This window comes from Barbatula barbatula, assembly GCF_947034865.1.
Source record: "Barbatula barbatula genome assembly, chromosome: 23".
NCBI classification, from domain to species: Eukaryota; Metazoa; Chordata; class Actinopteri; order Cypriniformes; family Nemacheilidae; genus Barbatula; species Barbatula barbatula.
Window position 1 is genome coordinate 10261609 of NC_136786.1, and position 12968 is coordinate 10274576.

The window sequence follows — 12968 nt, forward strand, 5'->3', positions numbered from 1 at the left end:
TACCACCGTAATGTAGCTCCATAGTACTTTTTGCATAAGGCATGTACAAAGGATTGTCACTCCTAGTGGATTTTGATTCGGCCCGTTACACTTGCCAAGTGGACATTCTTTCATGGTAACACTTTTCAAAAATGTTCACCAGTCCAGCCAATATAGTCAAAAGGCCCTGGGGTCAGATATTCCCCTTTAATCCTCCAACCAGGCCCACATGGCTTGACCCAACACGGTCGGACAGGGCAGGACCCTCAACAGCCTCTGAATCCACCCTAACACTCCCTCGCTCATGCCTTCCCCATGGAGGAGGATGGGTGTGGTGATCATTCCAGTGCATTGTGGGACGCCTGGACATTTGCATTAATCATAGAACTAGACCTTAGAGCTGGGAGTGAACTAGAAAGCCAATGGTGGGCTAATTTTCTTGAGATAGCATTACGTATCGCAAATATGATTCTGTTTCCTAAATTGACAAATTAATGTTAGTGTTAAAGGCATAGTTCTCCCAAAAGTTGTATTATTTATGCACCCTCATGTCATTATAAACCTGTATGAGTTTCTTGCTTATGCAGAACACAAAAGAAGATATTTTGAAGAAAGTTGGTAACCAAACAACATCAAACCACATTGACTTCCATTGTATGGACCCAAAACGCCCACTCTTGAAATACATTCTTTGACGTTCCACAAAAGAAAACACAGGTTTTGAATGACATGAGGGTGAATAAATAATGACATAATTGTATTTTGATTACATGGAAATAATTGAATCATCTGCTTATTCAAGGAGGAAGGCATAAATGCACAAGTATGGCTTTTCGTGTGATCTCTGATTGGTGAACGGTGATGAGAACATGATTTGTTCGCTCTGATTGGGCACTTCTGAAACTCGATCAGCGCCTGTGTTTATTAAGAGAGGGTACATTGCTCAAGCAGGCGGGGGCTGGTTTTTAGCTACTGTACCCCGTCAGTGTGAACACAAGCCTTACTGCACCGTAACATGTGTTTGGACAAGTTCTCCGTTCACTGCCTGTTGGTGCCTGTATCGAACTACAGTGCTCTTCAGTTTCACAGATAACTTCAACAAGAATTGAAAAAAGTGTTGATATAGTCTCTTCAGAGATGTAATTTTATCTGCACTCGTTTATGTCGAATTTGTGTTATGTTGGAATGAGGCTAATATTTATTTTGCTAACGTAGTAGCTACTTCAAAATCTAGTGAGCAAAGATTTTGTATACTATTTTCAAACTTTTGAGACTCGTATGCTGTTCTCTTTGTTATGAAATGGTTTAAATTGTTATCATGTTTCTTTTTTGTCTAGATTTAGAGATGGTGCCATGTGAAGGCTAACTGAGCCATCAACATTTGTTAACCAAAGTCGCATATAAAATGGCAGCTTATGGGTCATAGTAGTCCTGTTTATTTTCATTTCAGGATGAATAGACAACTTCTAAAGGACTCAAAACCACTTATTTGTTTTAAATTAGTGGGATTCGCCCACGACGTGTATGTGTATTTGGACTTTGCAATAATCATAGTTAATGGTAATTTCCAATTATTAAATATATAATTATGTTATAATCTTCATATGTATACAGTTATACTTATTTGTATTATATACGTGTGTGTGTGTGTTGTTTGTTTATTTACTTTTATGTATTAACTTAAGTTTAGGTACATTAATCATATTTTTATTTTGTCAGTTGACAGACTTTGTCGTATGATTGCAAAATTGAGAAAAAACGGAAGATAAATAAAATGGTATTTTATATGATAAATATTAATATTAATAATATAAAACAATAATATATTAACAGTTTATTTTCTGAATTTTGCAGTCACACCGTATGACGCATGTACGATTAAATTTTTATCAATTAGGGAAACCTGGTGTAAAGTTATTTATTTAAAATTAAGTAATATTTATTTTTTCACTTAATACACGTTATTTCCAAATTCAATAACTAATCATGTTGAAAAGCTGTGATTTCAATACTGGCCAATATAATGTCATAACGGTGCTTTTTTTCCCTCTTTATACAGGAATTGGTAAGGTGAAACGGAAAGCAGGCATGCGGGACACGGCCTCCAACGCTGACGCAGACTTTTACCCTGACAACAGCGAACGTCTGTATGACCTGAACCTTCCCGCGTTAGTCAAATTCAGCTACAATGCCGAGCGGGAGGATGAGCTGTCGCTGGTTAAGGGGACGAGGGTCATCGTCATGGAAAAGTGCAGCGATGGCTGGTGGAGGGGGAGCTACAACGGCCAGTCAGGTTGGTTCCCATCCAACTACGTGACGGAGGATGCGGACGGATCGGCAAGCAACGACACGGGTGGACTGTCTGAGAAGTTAGCCGCTGTCGTTCCCATTGCGAATGGCAATCGGGTGCTGCACACAGTACAGGCGCTCTACCCGTTCAGCTCGGGAAATGACGAAGAGCTGAACTTCGAGAAGGGAGAGGTGATGGATGTTGTGGAGAAGCCGGAGAACGACCCTGAGTGGTGGAAGTGTCGCAAAGCCGACGGCCAGATGGGACTCGTGCCAAAAAACTATGTCACTGTGCTGCAGGAGTCGCAGAACTCGGCCAGCATGGCTGGGCCACCCACGCCTGACTGTGACTATATCGAGCCTTCCTCCACCGGACGGTTTGCCGGCAAGCAGTGGTACTACGGGAAGGTGACACGTCATCAGGCAGAGGTGGCACTCAACCAGAGAGGCATAGAGGGAGACTTTCTCATCCGGGATAGCGAGTCGTCTGTAAGTAAAACATGTTTTGCTCGACTACAGTAGTTTTTTCCCTCATTTGAGGGAATCCCCTTCTCTAACTAAAGTAAACAACTTGAAAAAAAATTATATTCTGAAAGTGAAGTCACTGTCTTGGTTCTCTTTTTGACATTGCAAAAGCAATAGCTCCATTCCAGAATCTAGTGTGCACCCTATATAGACAGCATTTAATTTAGTGTCGAGAGTAACACTTCCTGTTTTTTTTCCCTACAATTTACTTCCCAGCCCAATGACTTTTCAATATCTCTGAAGGCTCGTTCCAAAAACAAGCATTTCAAAGTCCAGCTGAAAGACAACCTGTACTGCATCGGACAGCGCAAGTTCAACACAATGGAAGAGCTGGTGGAACACTACAAAAAGGCGCCCATCTTCACCAGCGAACAGGGCGACAAACTCTACCTGATCAAGGCTCTCGCTGCCTCCTGATCCCAGCGGGAGAATTAACCGGTTATCAAAGACTTCACATCCAGACGGTCAGATAGACTGGGAATATCAAGCATTCCATTAAAGGGAGGTACAGAGAAAGACGGACAGTGGACTCCCGTTTATTCGCTCGGAAAATCATTGTGGGAAACGCCCAAAGTATCAATTACAGTATGTTTAGATCATAGGTGATGCAATGTATTTTGATGTCAACATGTATTACAGTCTAGGTCCTTTTTTGTTAATGTTCTTTTCATTGGCTTGTTTTTTAAAACAACTTCCCACTTTTTTTTACTGTCCTTTAAGTTTCTGCTGGTGAAATTCAGGCGGCAGAAGTTTCTTCAACACATTTTAAAGGTCTTGCATACTGTCTGTGGCTGCCCGCATTGCCTGAACAACACGAAGAAGTTGAAAAACTGCTATATTTATTAGGAATCATTTTTTCTGCAAAATGCTCAAACAATAAAAGTGAGTGACCAAAACGTACTTATCGACAGATTTGTCAAGATGTTCAGAGCACAGATTCAGGTAGAAACAGTGCACCTTGTGTTTGTTTCCAAACTCAAACCAAGGTATCGTTCACCCAAAAATTATCTTCATTTTCTCACCCTCGTGTTGTTTAAAATCTGTATACACTTCTTTTTTCTGTTGAACACAAAAGAAGATATTTCGAATGATCCTGTTCTGGGGCACCATTGACTACCATAGTAGTTTTGTTTCCTACTGTGGTAGTCAGTGGTGCCCCAGAACTGTTTGGTTACAAACTTTCTTTCAAATTTAGTGGAAAAATTAAATGTATACATGTTTGACATGACAAGAGAGTGAGTACATGATGAATAGTTTAAAAAGATTTTTAGGTGAACTATTCCTTAAAGCAACAAGATTATTCTAATATTGCATATATTATCTAATTTAGGATGATAAGAGGGGTAAAATAACAGAAGTTCTACTTCCCTGACAATCGAAATTAGTGCTAAATACTACTATTTGCCTTGACAACAAGTCCTACATTTATTGACGCATCTTGAATACTGTCTCCTATTAGTCATGGTGAGCATGACAGCCTGTGCAGGAGCCTTAAAGGGATAGTTCACCCAAAAATAAAGATTCTGTCATTATTTACTCACTATCGTGTAATTTCAAACCTTCTGCAGAACTTGAAATAAGATATTTTTAGTAATGTTGGTAACCAAACAACATTGGACCCCATTGAGATCCATTGTATGAACAAAACCACAGAGACATTACTCAAAACATCCTCATTTGTTTTCCTTTTGAAAAAAGATGTTTTGAACAACATGAGTGTGAATAAATGACATCATTTTCATTTTGGGGTGAACCAGCCTTACATTATGATGCCATGGCTGTAGATAAACCATTTGGTGCTTTTCTGAGTCAGTATTATACCAATAAAGCTCTTTTCTAATGACAGCTGCGATCTACAGTTGTTGGCTTCACAGGTGTTTCTTTACGAGTATACTTAGTTTGACGTGTGATGAAGCAGATGGTTGCCTTTCCTGCTTAATTTGATCGTCACTTTTTCAGATCAGCTTTTAGGATCAGTGAATTGTCGTCATACATCATGAATGAAGCATTGTTAGCTCAAGTTTAAGGAAGAACTTCTTTCACATGGAGATCCACTGGGCTGCTTCCTTATCAGAACCATCAGCCATATATCAACCCGATGAAAAACATATCCTTATCTGCCCAACTTTACATATAAATGTTAATGGTGGACCAGGCGTTGGGGGAGCATGCCTCCATGGGTACGTCTCTGTTTCAACTTGGACTGAAGATCTTCTGGGCTGTCCTCCAGCGGATCATCACTACAACCATGATTACTTCTCCGGCTGTTTGAAGCCAGACTGGGGCGAGAGGAACGGGGATTTTAGGAGGAGTTTATGGAAAAAGTGTAGTTTGGTCAATATTATTGTTGCTGTGAGATGTCGATAGTAATGTGGGGTAAAGGAATTTTTTTTTATTTGGGACAGTGGTTCTCAACTGGGTTTGTTTCAGGACTCAAACGTCCAATATTTAACGTAGTCTTGGTCGTACCTTTTCATTTTGTGTAGTTCTGGAGAAGGAGGGCATGCCACACATTCTGTCTATGTCAGCATCTGGTTAGTTCGGGTAACTTATACCAAGTGACAGAGAGAGTTTGGTTAGACATGTAGCCAACAAAACATAGTGCTAGTGTTTTCACCTTCATTGTCAAATGTATTTATTTTGCTGTAACTATTCACATTGACTGTATATGGTAAGTTGCATTCTCTCGTCTGCCCTTCGAATTCTTCCTATCTAAACAGAGACGAGTTCGAGTTACCAGTTGAGAGCCGCGGCTTTAACATGAGTGTGGTGCATAGTTTGTGCTTAAAAATGTGCCTTCATCTCAGTCGCTGGAACCAAAGGTTTGGTGTTCCTCCACTATCGCATCCCTGATATGTGACCGATGTGAAATCACGTCCTGTTCATGCGAAAATCCTGTTGGGGAACCAATCCGTGCTTCAACTTGTCGATTCTTCGCCTGCTGACTAAAGTGACCTTACCGGATGGACCTTAGTCACGGTTGAGCCATAGTAAGAATAGAACCAGTTTGTTACTGTATTGTAACTGTGTTGATTTGTCAGCCAGGAAAACAAGTGAAATTCAAAAAATAAATGTGGCTTATTAAACAAAACACAAACAGGTGTTTGACCGCCTCATATTAATGGTCAATTAAATATGCGTTTAATGAACATCACTGTTACCTGTTGTCTTTGAGGTGCTATGAGGTGGTTTGAAAGGTGTTGTTATGGGTCTTCTAAGTTTACTTTGCAAGGTATGATTGTGGTCGACCAAATCGCTTTGCTGTCTTTTCTGTTGGGAAAATTACAGAGTATGAGTAGTTAGACCAGCATACTAAACCTCATTTCCATCCGGATTGTCAAACTGCACATCAAATGCAGTCTTTAAAGATGTCATGCTGGGTCTATTGTGAAGAAGTGTGAAAAATGACACCCTATTCTGTCCTGTGATGTACATTGTGTTAAGTCCCAAAAAATAGTTACCTTGTATCAATTTATTCCTGTGTTCACCATCATTTTGTTAGAAAATGGGTTTTAAATAGAGTCCTATGTGAATCACCTTCATGGATTTATTGGGATAGACTAAGTTGGATCTCTGACGCTTGAGCATGGGTATAATCTTATGTTTGGACTGAGTTTGTCAGATCTGGGTCTGGAGGTGTTTTGACTTCTCATGGAGTTAGGACTCTTCCGTGTATGTAACGGGAGTTCATTAGACTGTGTTAAGAAATAAAACTACATCCATCAATGTTTGACATCTCTTTCATGCCATTCAGAGCAAACTGGCATTGCCATAAAAATCTATAAAGTTTGTATTTGATAGTACGAGGAGTAAACTTTGAACTACCTGAATGAACAAAGACTTCAGACACAAAAATAACTGTTGTTCAAACTGAAAGGGGTTAAAATGCATAAGTAGGAAAAGAAAGGACCCGATAGAGAACAGTATGGATACAGTGTGTTCGTTATGACCAAAATTACTCATTGTTTTAGAAACACAGCGCATACTCCCCATGATCTCAAGTGAAACCACGTGACTGAAACAAAACGTGTAGAAACCAGTAGGTAGTTTTTTAATCACATTCAGTCTTCGAGAATTACAACGTATTAAATTCACACTGACAGGTTATTAAGTTATTAAGTCCTGACTCCTTGTGGTCATCAGAGACCCCATGGCACATCTCGTAAAAAGAGTAGGGGTGTAACCCCGGTGTCATGACCAGATGTCAATGGCCTTTGTCAATCGGCCTCCTAATATTCCCCACCCTCTGAATTGGCTCTATATCTCTCTCCTCTCCATCTATAGCTGGTATTTGGTGAGCGCATTGGTACCGTCGCATCATCCAGGTTAATGCAGCACATTGGTGGTGGTTGATAGAGAGACCCCCTCATATGATTTTAAAGTGCTTTGGGTGTATAGCAATACACATTACAGCACTTTATAAACGCCCTATTCATTCACTCATACAAGAACGCCAGTCAAACACTGAGATACTCATAGTTTCATGAAAATGTCATAATACTATTTAAGTGTAAGTGTGGCAGCTGCTCCCCCTACTGGCCAAACATGAGTGCACGTCATTTCAAACATGACAAATTATAGACACTTCATTCATTTACTTCAAATTAGCAAGCCATTTTTCCAACCCTAGCTTTTTGCTATTTAAAATTAGAACCCTGCTGAAAACAAAACAATCGAACCCATCACACAAATGTAATGGTTTCCATTATAACCATAAAAATAATTTTGGTTCCCCTCTGCCAGACAGCATACCACCAGTAAAGTTTCTATTAAAACCAATATAATTCCCATTTTATGCATTTCTATTATAACCATTAGATTTTCTGTTTTCAAAGTTCTATTGTTTTCCAGCAGGTAAATCAAGCATCCAAACTTCATATAGTGCTAAAGATAACATGGAATGAATCTGATTCTTTTGATGTATACATACTGTGCACAAAATGAAGATGTGCTCACCCTATCAAACCCTCACTAGTTTTAATTTCAGTAGCAGAACCACAGACGCCCTGTTTTGTTCATTGGTCATCCTGATTCATTCTGAATAAACTGAGGCCTTCAGCGCTGCCATATCAGCAGCCAGCTAGGCTCTCTTCGTATAAATCTGCTTATCACTATTTCTTACCTTTACTGCTGGTTATGATAATGGGAACGTCTGTGTGACTACATCAAAATTTCATATTTTGTAAATACTTAAACTGTGTAACTAGTAATTGATCTTAAAAATGATCAAGTGAATCAAAGTGCATGCATTCGAAATATTCGGTTGAAGGGATAGTTCACTCCAAAATGTAAATTCTTTTATAATTTGCTCACCCTGGAGTTGTTCTAAACCAGTTTTATGCTGAACACAAAAGAAGATATTTGGAAGAATGTCAAACAGCGCTAGAGCACCAATGACTACTATTTTAGTCAATAGTGCCCCAGAACTGTTTGGTTACTGACATTACTGCAAATATCTGTCTTTGTGTTCAGTAGAACAACAAACTTTATACAGGCTGGAACAACTTGATGGTGAGTGAATGATGAGGACATTTTGTGTGAAATGTCCCTTTAAATACAATGCATTAGGTAGACATCATCTATTGTCTGCTGTTAAGTAAAACAGAGAAACATTTTGAGGTTTCTAAAAATAAACAGGAAATGTAGATACAGTATTTAGCCAACATGCGGCACATTAGATTTTACTTTTACTGAAGTATGCAACCACCTAATAAGAAATACCTAACCACCTAATAAGAAAGCCTAAGACGAGCTTTATACTGTATTTATTCACAAATAATACACATGTATTTGTATTCATTTTTCCACCCACCAAGATTTTTGCCTGCTTTCAACATTAATTGTATTTTTATAAATATATTTTAAATAAATTAATTATTGTCTGTGGTAAAGGCTATCACAATATATTTTCACTAGATGACTATCGAGACTGATGCTAGATAATATTAGATCTTTAAAATAAAAAATATTGTTTAAAATGTGTAGCATTAACATGATATCCTCAATCGGAGTTATTTTTAATCCAGTATATTGCGACACCCCAGTCTGTGGTAATTGACAGCAGGCCAAAGTTGCCGTTGTACTAAACCCAGAATATTTCTTTATAATCTGTGTGTGACTCCAACTTTCAAAACCAAAGCAGTATACTGATTCCGTAGAATTAAATGTAAGGCATATACTAACGCTTCATGTTATGACATGTCATTAAAAGTACAGTGCATCGGAAATGGCTCCTGGCAGATGGGTCATTATTTGCATGCGGATCCACCAGTGCGGCTCCATCGGGTTGTAGCGTGTGTACGGCCGCTTTGACGTGATTGCATCTGTGATGTCATCTAAAACCGGCTCCGTTTCACGCTGACCGCTGTTGCAGTACGAGCGCATCAGGACCATGTTCTGATCAAAGTGAGCCTTCCCGTAATCTTCTTGAACACCAGGGGACGCCTCATTCCACAGCTTCTCTGCCATTGATGTCACTATGTCACGTGTGAGGATGCCTGTGGCCACGATGAAGTTTCCAGGCTCAATGACAGACACCTTGACACCCCAGGCCTTCATTTCATACCTGAGACAGTCCGAAAAAGCCTCCACTCCGTATTTAGAAACGCAGTAGGGGGATCGGAGAGCTTTTCCCATTCTGCCGTACATGCTAGCCATGTTAACCACGCGACCTGTAAACAAAATTAGAAAAAGAAAAACACAAGGAATGAGATGTGAAAAATGTTGTTCCAATTTTGTGGAAATACAGTATGTAGAACTCTTTGGGTGTAGATCCAGCATGGGTCTGCTTGTTGGATCTTGAAACTTTATACAAAAGGCAGTTTATTTATTTTGGAAGGAAACAATAGAGAGACAAGATACTTATGAGGAGAGATGTGAATCTTTGACGGGCCACAAATTCTAAAGTCCATTTGTGTTAACCATTTATTAAGCTCTGTTCAAACATTCAATAAACCTTTAAACAGACAGTAGTGGGAAAAAGTGGACAGTTATTTATTTACTGTCATGTCATTCAAAACCTTCCTTTGTTCTGCAATTTTTTTTAAATCTTGGTAACCAAACAACATTGACTTCCATTGTATGAACACAAAACCATGGAGACATTTCTCAAAATATCCTCGTTTGTGTTCCTGCCTGCACTCCTTCAGATTCTCCTTGAAAACAGGGTCAAACCTGTTAAAACATGTTACCTTTAGCCCTTCGTATGAGAGGCAGAAAGGCTTTGGTTACGCTGATGGTGCCCCATATATTGACTTCTGCAACCTGCTTGTATGTGTCCATAGTTGTGAACTCCACCTCGCCGAATGTTGAGACACCAGCGTTGTTTACAACAGCCCAGAGACCTGCACACGATAAGTACAAGATACCTGATTTCACCTTCAACAAATTCCAACCGCACATTCATGCGGCCGAAAAGTGAAACCATCACCTTTCTCCGGGTCTTCCAGGTTGGCTTTCACATACTGAACGGCCTGGGAGATCTGCTCCTCGCTGCACACGTTCAGCTGTACAACCTTCAGCTTTTCTGAATGAAGATTTTCCAAAACTTTTGCACCTTCTCCATCCTAATGAGACACAAACACACAACCCTTAGAGAAACCGGGAACGGGATGGTGTGAAATAATAAGATGGTGTATAAATGTGTCAGCTGGTAAGTATAATATACGTTACTTTGAAAATGTTTTCGAGAAGATCAGTTGCAGGTATTCTGACAATGTTACAATGGTTTGAGCAAGACTCTTGTGAAATATATTTCCTCCTTTACAGTTCCCACAGTTGCGGTAAAACAGAAGCTAAAATGCGTTACACGTTGCAAGAATAGTTGAGTCATCACCTTTAAAAGACAAGCCGCAAACACAGTGAAACCGAGGTTATGGAGGTGCTTAGCCAATGCATGTCCAAATCCACTGTCACAGCCAGTGATGAGTACAGCCTTCCCATTAACCTACATCACACACAATTCATTGAGAATTATTTTCCAGTTAAAAGAAATCAATAAAAACAAAACAAAATGTATTGATAATTCCATAACTTCTCCCCAAAAATCATTTGAATGATATTTTTTTCAAATGTACACTTTCAATTGCCATTTGACAATGCATTGCATTGCATTAAAAACAAATAGACGTGTTTCTAGTATCACTTCAAATCTGATCACAAAAATGCATTCTTTGGAAAACTTTGTTTTCAACACAATGCAAAACAATTATTGCATGCAAGCATTTTCAGATGAATATCTTAGAAGCCCGTGTATAGATTGTGTAAACTGCTGCTGCTTTATGAAGTTTATATGCATGTCTGCGCGCACGCTGTGCTGTACCTTTACGGTCCCTCTGGGCAGTCGAGGCATCACCACGTACAGCACGAACAGCGAGTACATGAGCACTATGCACTCGGTGACGCTCGCCTCCGGGAAGCCGCAGCGTCGGGCGACGAGGTTCAGCGCGGACGGCAGACCGAAGCCCAGGACGAGCGTCAGAAACACAGAGAACGCGACGAGCAGCGCGCCTCTCACCACCGCCAGCGCAGCCATCTTGAACAACAGTTGTTGACAACTATCGCGGGGGCGGGACTTTATAGTCAGAAATCATGAATTATGCAGTGATGCAAATAAATGCTTATACAGTACTGTGATAAAAAGTATTTTTTATAAAAGTGCTTAAATGATCCAGATCATCAAACAAATTGTAATAGTACACAAAGAAAACAGGAGTTAGTGCAAAATGCGGGTTTGATGGTTTTATTTAGTAAGGGAAAAAACAATCCAAACATTTCTGACCCAAAAAAGTAATACTAGTTGTGCCACCCTTGGTCTTTCACATCGCTGTGGAGGAATTTTGGCTCTTCTTTGCAGAATTGTTTTAATTCAGCCACATTGGAGGATCTTCGAGCACGAACAGCCTTTTTAAGGTCCACCACAGCATTTCAATTGGATTTAAGTCCGGACTTTGACTAGGCCCCTCCAAAACCTTCATTTAGTTTTCTTAGCCATGCAGAGGTGGACTTGCTGGTGTGTTTTGGATCATTGTCCTGCTGCAAGTGCGTTTAAGGTTAAGGTCACAAACCGATGGCCGGACATTCTCTTTTAGGATTTTCGGGTAAAGCGCAGAATTCATGGTTCCATCAATTATGGCCAGAGTCATCCCACCATGTTTGACTGTTGGTATGATGTTCTTTTTATGAAATGCTGTGTTAGTTTTATGCCAGATGTAACCGGACACACACCTTCCATAAAGTTCAACCTTTGTCTCATCAGCCCACAGTATATTTGCCCAAAAGTTTGGGGGATCATCAAGATGTTATTTTAGCAAATGTGAGACGAGCCTTTGTGTTTTTTTTGGGTCAGCAGTGGTTTTCTTATTGTAGAATCATGAACACTGACCTTAACTGAAGCAAGAGAGGACTGCAGTTCTTTAGATGTTGGAGGGATTTGGGTAGGTCGGCCACCCCTGGACGGTTTTACCACTGTTCCATGCTTTCTCCATCACTGTGGTTGGCTGGAGTCCCAAAGCCTTTGAAATGGATTCGTAACCCTTTCTAGACTGATGCATTTCAATTACTTTGTTTCTCATCTGTTCTTGAGATCGGAGCATGATGTGTTGCTATTTGAGATCTTGTAGACTACTTCTGTTTGTCAGACAGGTTCTACTAAAGTTATTTCTTGACAGTTCTGGCTTGAGTGTGGCTAGTGAAATTCAACTCAGTTATTCAATTCATCACAGTTAATTCATGATTTACCAAGGGGGGTCAGAAATGTTTGGATTGTTTTTTCCCTTACTAAATAACATCATTGAAAACTGCATTTTGTATTTACTCTGGTTTTCTTTAAGTAATATAAAAAATGTTTGATGATCTGCATCATTTAAGCAAGGCAAAAAAGGGGGTCAAATTATTTTTCACATCACTGCATACTCTGAAGAGGGAGTGCGATAATAAATTAGGAATATATTACATCAGTTTTTTGTTATAAACATACATTTTTAGAAAAACTGTTAAATTTCTTCAGTGTAAAACATACTTAATTTATTCTAAAAGGAGGATGGGGTGCTGTGAGTTGTGTTTAGACTGTTCAAATGTTTAGAACCGGCCCTGAGTACACGTTAAATTGTGTGCATCGTAATATACTGTATAATGCATGTTGGGATGCAGTACGACCAAGATCCACGGGGTGGCGG

The 12968-nt window shown here is 39.6% G+C and overlaps 2 protein-coding genes across 10 annotated transcripts in view; one reads left to right on the forward strand and one right to left on the reverse strand.

Moving 5' to 3' along the window:
- Positions 1-6521, forward strand: part of nck1b (NCK adaptor protein 1b) — a 39567-nt gene extending 33046 nt beyond the window's left edge. For 2 of the 9 annotated variants that reach the window (XR_013788314.1, XR_013788316.1), the window contains 3 exons: positions 2039-2757; positions 3010-3888; positions 3955-4637. Coding sequence is in view for 3 of the 9 variants with exons in the window: in XM_079488212.1 (XP_079344338.1) it covers positions 2039-2757; positions 3010-3210 (920 nt within the window). In the remaining 6 variants the exon portion in view is untranslated. Of the gene's footprint in view, positions 1-2038; positions 2758-3009 lie in introns of all 9 variants that reach the window. The other 7 variants (XR_013788315.1, XR_013788318.1, XR_013788313.1 and 4 more) reach the window with 6 other exon arrangements.
- A 2020-nt stretch (positions 6522-8541) lies between these two features.
- On the reverse strand, positions 8542-11344 carry bdh1 (3-hydroxybutyrate dehydrogenase, type 1). The gene is made up of 5 exons (XM_079487534.1): positions 11114-11344; positions 10628-10738; positions 10223-10358; positions 9984-10136; positions 8542-9464 (listed from the first exon to the last, which is right to left on the reverse strand). The coding sequence occupies exons 1-5, from the start codon at positions 11324-11326 to the stop codon at positions 8998-9000; spliced, it is 1080 nt and encodes a 359-aa protein (XP_079343660.1). The 5' UTR covers positions 11327-11344; the 3' UTR covers positions 8542-8997.
- Positions 11345-12968: the final 1624 nt, after the last annotated feature.